The sequence below is a fragment of the Antrostomus carolinensis genome, unplaced genomic scaffold (genome assembly GCF_000700745.2).
Source record: "Antrostomus carolinensis isolate BGI_N321 unplaced genomic scaffold, ASM70074v2 scaffold36939, whole genome shotgun sequence".
In the NCBI taxonomy this organism is placed as follows: Eukaryota; Metazoa; Chordata; class Aves; order Caprimulgiformes; family Caprimulgidae; genus Antrostomus; species Antrostomus carolinensis.
In genome coordinates, this window is record NW_010339869.1 from 1 (window position 1) to 7,516 (window position 7,516).

At 40.0% G+C, this 7,516-nt stretch overlaps 1 protein-coding gene across 1 annotated transcript in view; it reads right to left on the reverse strand.

Annotated features, from left to right (window-relative positions):
• Nucleotides 1–3,972: 3,972 nt before the first annotated feature.
• Nucleotides 3,973–7,516, reverse strand: part of POLB (DNA polymerase beta) — a gene marked incomplete at its 5' end in the record, with an annotated part of 9,970 nt that continues 6,426 nt past the window's right edge. Inside the window, 3 exons of the mRNA XM_010176002.2 lie at nt 3,973–4,244; nt 5,030–5,169; nt 5,709–5,773. Of these exons, the coding sequence (XP_010174304.1) occupies nt 4,150–4,244; nt 5,030–5,169; nt 5,709–5,773 (300 nt within the window). The remainder of the gene's footprint in view (nt 4,245–5,029; nt 5,170–5,708; nt 5,774–7,516) is intronic.

A 7,516-nucleotide genomic window follows, 5' to 3' on the forward strand; every position in this document is an offset into this window, starting at 1 on the left:
CGGCCGGAGCCAACTCTGGTTCCGCTCAAACCCTTCAGCGTCGTTACTCGTCGCCATCGCTGCTCCGAGCTACCGCCACCACCGGTTCCTTAGTAAGGGCCGCTACAGCCCCGCGGCTGAGGGAGGAGAGAGGCACCCCCAGCCGTGCTGTCAGCCCTTCCAGCTGGGATGAGATCCAACAAGCCCCAGCTGCCAGTCTGCGTGTGCACCGGGGGACACTACCTGTCCTTTTACACAGACTCCCCCGGGTACGCACAGGGGGTGCAGCGACTGTGTCCTGCCATGACCAGGTATCCAGCAGTCCCTGTTCTGCAGGAGGAGGTGGGGGCAAGTAACCCAAAGCAGCCCAGAATAAGGGGCAGTTGACTAGCAGGAAGGAGGAAGAGAGGGTAAAAACCAAACCAAAACCGACACGGACACATTGCGTATGTATATGAAAAACAAATATTCTGAACAAGCCTTTCCACACAGAATAATTCAGTGTTCTGGAGAGAGACTGCAACGTCAGCAAACTCTGCCTCAAGTCCCAAGACACTAGTCTTCTGGGCTACCTGTTGAGGATGATGGAGAACACATCAGTGTAATGTTGTGTGCTGCCTACGAAACATCTGTAAACAGGGTAAGCTTGTGTTACTGTTTGTTGATGTTCTTAAAATTACACCTAAAAAAAACCCAACAAAACCAAACCAGAATTTCATACTCGTGATATAATTCTCACTTCATTTATTCCCACTGATTATTGAAGAAAACACTGAATTCATCAGCTATATGTATTTTTACTATGAAGCATCAGTTTCACATAGCACCAAGTTCTAGTCACCTTACATACCACTGCATGCACTAAGGCTGGGCAACAGTCTCAGAAAATAATTAAACTCCAAAAAGGAAAAACAAGAAAATAAAGGGATAAGCAAGAGTATCAGCCTAGCACCTCCCATTACTAAGACTAATTATATAAGAACACATAAAGATGTTCTGTAGGCTCGTCAGATAAAATAAGAAACAGTATTACATCTGTCATTGTTTTACAATTCAAGTCAGATTAAGTAGTCTGAGAATACAGATACAAACTCTTCTCTGCCCCCATAAAAGCAGATAGAGGACCTAATCATTAACAAGTCAAGAAAAGTGTTATATAATTGCAATAGTCAATTTGACTATGTATAAAATAGTCTTGCCTTTTCAAGCTTGCAATTCTGCAACACATTTGCCTTATTTTCCTACAAGGTATTCAAATATAGCAGCAGCAATACATTCCATGCTGATGCTCTATAACATGTCAAAGTTAGTAGTTTTACAACTTAAGTTTTAAGTTAAACAACATAATCCCTGTCCCAAATACAACTAGTAATGCAATCTTGACATCTAAAATACTCATTACATTTCACAATGATTTAAGAGGAGCTTTAAAATCAGAGCTGATAGGCCTGCGTATAAAAAAGGGCAGACATGCTATAAGAGCATTAGAAATGCACTAATTAATCAAGACCAGTCTTCTGGGTAATGGCAAGTTGAACGAAATATAGAACACTGCAACCGATAGTCCTACAGCTTATCTAGGAACAAAGAAGACAGGTCACATGGAACAGGAGAATGATGGTATTAGCATATGGCCATACTGAAAGGTTTTAGAAGTAAGGACAACAACAGCTTAGCACGACCTTCAGCACCGCACCAGGACACAACACAGAGATAAAGAGATACAGATAGTAGTTCAAAATGGTATTCTTTAGGAGTAGTTAGGACACAGCCAGCTTTCTCATTCTGGTGTCTACACAGACATAAAGTACAAAGAACCAGAAAGAGATCAGAAGAAAGACCTCGCAGACCCATATGCAGTTCTGAGTGGGCAAATGCCTACATCAGTTCAAAATGTCAATCTCTTAACCATGAGAAGGCTGGCTAACTAAGAGAAGAGGTACAGTCTGTTTGCAGAAGCAAGATTGTTGCTGCTAGATTAAACAGCTGTCTGTTAAAAGCCTACGCTAGACAATTTTATACATTATTTAAATTGGGTGTTTGGGTTTTTTGTTGGTGTTTTTTGTGTGTGGGTTTTGTTTTTTTTTTTTTAAAAAAAAAAGCTAAAAACCAGAGACTTCGCTTATTCATCACTCGACATTTTTGGATCAAGGCTGGATGTCAAAAGGAAAAAAAAAGAGGAAAATTAATATTTACATAAAAAATAGGATCTGTGAACTTCATCAAGAATGGATCTTTCTGTCTTTAAAAATTTACGCAGGTATAAATCTCTCGCTGTTTAAGAATATCAGGAGATACTCAAGTTATGAGTAATGGGATAACTGCACAATTCTTATAACAGTAACCCAGTTAATGTCACTGTCTTTGGGCAACACAAAGCTCTCGGGAGCTCCTGGCAGCTGCAAAGGGTCATCTGCATTGCTGTACCGGTACCATGCAGCCCATCACACTAAGAGCTGAGCATGCAGGAACTGCAAACACTCACACACCTGCTTACCCAACTGGAGAAATGGATACACAGGAAAAACTACTCTGGAGAACTTCCAAGGAGTTCTCCAGAATATGTAACTGCAGTCTGATCAAAGACATAGAGAACAAAGACACAGGCAATTGAATAAGAACAGTCTCTACACAGGGACACATCCTTGTGGTTTTAAAAGCCACAACAGCCGTTCTTGCAGACAGCTTAAGTTGGACAAACTCTATAGGGAAAACATTAGCAGATACATTATTTAGTAAAAGAAAAGCACACCACTTCAAACAGCAAACTCGGCAGCAGAGCAAGTGCAGAGTAAGGAGAAAACAATCCTTTTATGTACATCAAGAATTTCCACATTTACAAAATCTCTGCATACCTCACTAAACCTGTAGTAGATGCTTAGCCAGTAAACAAGGATTAGTTTTTCAGTAAGAGAAACATCCACAAAGGAGATACACATTTGTTCAGAACTGGCAAGGGGGGGCCCTTGTCTAAAACAAACCACACTTCAGCACGTGTGATGGTGTAACATTCTGTGTTCCTTAATATGGGAAAACATGGAACCTTAGGTTGCTCTTCATGTCTTAAAATCATTTCAGTAGGACACTTGGGGATGAATAAAAGGGGAAAAATGGAATGAGGCTGGGGAAGGTCACTAGTTCATGGCATGTTGAATATTGATTTGTCACAGGGGGAACAGCTAGGAGGACAAGATAGAGTAGCTGAAGAAAGGACAGAAGGGCAGATCACATGCAGCTTATCATAGGTCAAGAGGGAGAAAGCTGCCTTTGCACCTCAGGCTGATGCTTCTGGGCTTTACTGTGCATATAATTTCTAAACAAAAATAGGCAAGCCAGTTAGTTCTCAGGGACGTTGCTCAACATCCAGAATTTATTCAGCACTGTAACCGTGGTGTCCATTTGTCTTGTCAAACACTTGTCAGCGGAGTAGCACAATGATCACACCCGAGCACCTGCCAAAAGACTAAGAGATATTAGTAATGCAAAGCAGTATAAAGGGATGTGTGTTTTAATCTAGAATTATTTGTGCACTGTTCCACAAACTCAGGTCTCCTCTTCCATGAGCTAACAACAGCAACTAAGGAAACATCAGTCTGCAACACATAAGCACCTAAACACCTTACATTTATTTCAGTCCATAACCCTGAATGATAAGCAATAGTGTGTCCAATAGGCTGACCCAGTGCTAGGAGATTCCTTCTCCCCAGGCAAGTTAAGTGAAGATTAGTTTCTTTAAAAGCTCAAAAGAATTATTTTAAAGTCTAGATGCCTCAAACATTTCCACCTAGTGTCAAAATGACCTGTAACGTTTAGCAATGCTGCAAAGAAAGCAACTGACCCAGCAGATTTTAGGTTCTCCACTATTGGAGGTTTTTCACAGCAGCCAACAGAGACATGAATAATGGTTAAAAAATTCCACTTCAAGATCGAGAAGAGTCTTCCAAAGACATGTACCCCATTTTAATCAGCTTTAAGGGGGCAGGGAGAGAGATCAAATGAGATCTTACAGGATTTAATCTTCGCTACACATTCTGTGCTAGTGCCACAGGCTTGCTTTAGACATCAGTAATGTACACTTTTTGCAATAACATCCAAAGAAAAAATATGCACTTGGTTTGTTTTTAAGAAGCTATGAAAACATCTCTTTAGGTTACAAACCTAGACAAGCAGTTATTCACTCCGATCCTTTGGCTCTCGGTAGTTCCACTGGATATAGTCAAAGATGTCTTTTTCACATTCTACTGGTAGGGCCTCCCCAGCAACTCCTGCAGGCAAATTATAAATGCTATTTGAAAGGTGGAAGGTCCGTACCACCCTGAAATGCCAAATTCATTGCAAGATTAAGACAAAACTCCTGTAAGTAAAATAGACTTTAAAAAAAACCAAACCAAAACAAAAAACAAAACACCCCCCACACTCATTAGTGTCAAAGGAAATAAGGTAATGAATTAACTTTGGGGCCACGTGGTTATGCAGTTAAATATACTGATATTCAACTGTGTGTGTGTGTGTGTAGTCAGCCCCCCTCCAAAACAAAACAACTGAAGGACATGACATATCTTGTTAAAAGATATCTAGTGGAAGGTGTCCCTGCTGATGGCAGGGGGGTTGGAACTGGATGATCTTTAAGGTCCCTTCCAATCCAAACCATTCTATGATTCTATGAAAAGAGTGGGAAGCCACATAGGTGCTGTGCACAATGCTGAAAAAACAATCTTTAGGTCCGTAGGACTTTCAGTAGATAATGTGGCTGAAAGAGGTAACTTTGTGCCACAGCGCTGCCTATACATAAGCAGGCTGCCTCCTCCCGCTGTGATGATGTCCAGCACCAGAAGGGGAAAATTTTGTGAACTGCGGAAAGTTTCATGAAGTATTTATGTACATTTTCACGTACAGTATTTATCATAAGTATTTCCAGCACACTAAGAAACCAATTTAAGGAGAAGATCACACAAAGCATGAAACTAGCATGAAACTAGCATGAAACTAGCATGAAACTAGCATGAAACTAGCATGAAACTAGCATGAAACTGCAAAGGCACAGACTGACCGGTGACACCCAAGGGACGGATTGTATACTCATTGATTGTGAAGCCCATTTCCAGAGCATGAGTTCTCATGTTCTTATTGAATATATCACTTCCTGTGAAATACAGTACACCGCAGTAATACTGATCTTTGGGGATAAGCCTAGAATAAAAGTGGAAGAAAAGTACAGGTTTAGAACAAAAAAGTTACAAACCATTTGGAATTCAGCCATTCAGACACTGTTCTAGGTTCACTTCCTATCAACGCACACACATTCTGCAACCCTGTACATTTGATTTTCCCACAAGCCAGATGCAAGAATGAAATGAATTTTGTATCAAAGAAAGGTTCAGCGCATCTACCCTGACCCAGAAGTTACTGGTGTTCAGCCACTGCATGGTTATGGCGCCTGCACTCCTGCCAAGAGTTAATGTCAAACCAGTATGATAAAGTAGCTCACAATTCTGAAACTGGATGCAAAGTAATGATTTAAAATACAGCATTCTTGCTAATAACCTATTGTAGATACTGGCAGTTGTACAGTGGCTTCCATACTGCAAAGAAATTAGAAACCTAGTAAATGCCATGTTTAGAACGTGGAAGTAGAGATTGGAATGCAGAACTTGATGCAAATGCCTACCACAGAGCAGACAGCTAAAGTAGGTTGGGGTTTGTTTTTGTTTGTTTGTTTGTTTATGTACCGGATATCAATTCTCCTATGTGGATAGGCTGTTCCATCTTCTTTACTTGGCAGCTGACAGACACCCTGTGAGGTAGTGAGAAAAGCAAGAAAATAAAAAATTAAATCAAACAGATCTGAGATCAATCTTCGCGTCCCTGCTCCTGAAGAACCTCTAAACAATTCTCAGTCACCCTGGAGAGCAAAGTTAAATTCCCACTGAACCGATTAAGTATTTTACTGGAACAGCTGCATGTCATAGCACCATGAATCACTGTTTTACACTGCTAAGAGGACCATAGTTCAATGTAGCATATAACTGCTTCTTAAGTTTTTATTACAGCAGGAAGGATCACAGGACTTTATTAGTATCAGGCTGTTCAATCTGCAGAAACTTCAGCAGCTTAAGGAAAATGTAGACAAAGCTCAAGCTAATAGAAATTAAAAAAATAAAGGTTTTCTTGAGAAATCCTCTGCCACTTTTCATTTGAAACTGCTTTGTAATCTTAATGCGATTCAACTATCAGCCTTTTATTTTTTTCCCTAGTCTACGATCACCTTAAATGATGATGCAGTAGAGGGAGGGACATGAACTATAAGGAATTATGAGAAATGTTTACATACTAAACTGCTTCACCAATTGCAGCTTCCAGGACAATGCTGAGACTTCTCCTTCTATCTTAGCTTTGTTTTGAAAGCTTAACATTGCTTACGCTTTTAAAGGTATGTTGTCTGTCTCCTTACCAAGACTTGCTTTCCTCAGATTCTCAGCTGCAGTCATATTTGCCCTTTTACAACATTCCCTTCTTAGCTTCCACTTTGAAGACAAGAGCTGTGCCACAATTACTTCAGACTGACAGGATTATACAGAGCAAACAGTCAAACTATGAATGCAAACTGGGAACACAGAGCGTCTCTGGTTTTGGCTCACAGATGTACATTTAGCTTTCAACCCATACGGTATTCACATTTGAAACCATTTGTCAAGAATGAGAGCAACTTTCACTTATTCCTTCTAAAGATCAAGACAAAATCAAAAGCCATCGAGTTTCATTCCCCCTCAGAATGCAACACAAACTAAACTGAAGATAAATTCTCAGAGTTCTTTTCTCTCTTTAAGTAAAACCAAACCAACAAAGAAAATAAATAAAATAATAAGTGCTCCAACAGCCCCTGTCGTCTTGGGAAAGCAAGTATCTTCAACTGTCATATTATGTGTTTAAATATTTATGCCTTCCAAAAGATTAGCAAAATATAACAGTATCCTGATTTTTGAATTGAAATTCATAAGTCATAGACCTTTGGAGAACCCTCCTGCAGGGCCACTCCTCTGAGCTTCCAAGGAATTCCATAAAGCCAGTGTAAGTGACTGACAGGAACTAACCAGTCCTCATTTTCACTCAGTATTGCTTATGGTTCTACACTTTGTTAGAATTAACTTTTAACTAGCCTGTAAGACCAGGATACCCAGGGCCTGTAAAGAAAACTAAGTGAAGCAAGGCAACACCTAATTCAAAAGGTTAAAAAAAAAAAACAAAAACAAAGAGTTTTACTGTGAGTAGGGTGCCTAGCAAAATTAATGTTCCTGTAATTCATTACTTCAGGCATTCCACATATTCCCTATTATCTATCGAGTCTAACAGCTTATCCATTAAATCTGCTCTTCAACAAAACTGACAAATAGGAGACAGATGTATATCATGTATTAGACAAAAAAAGGTAAATATAAGCTTGAGATCAAAGGTAGCATTTCCAAGATCTCAAGGACAAAAGTGGTCACTGGTGCAACTGAAGAAGTGAGATTGTGCCAAGGTTCTGGGGAACCATCAA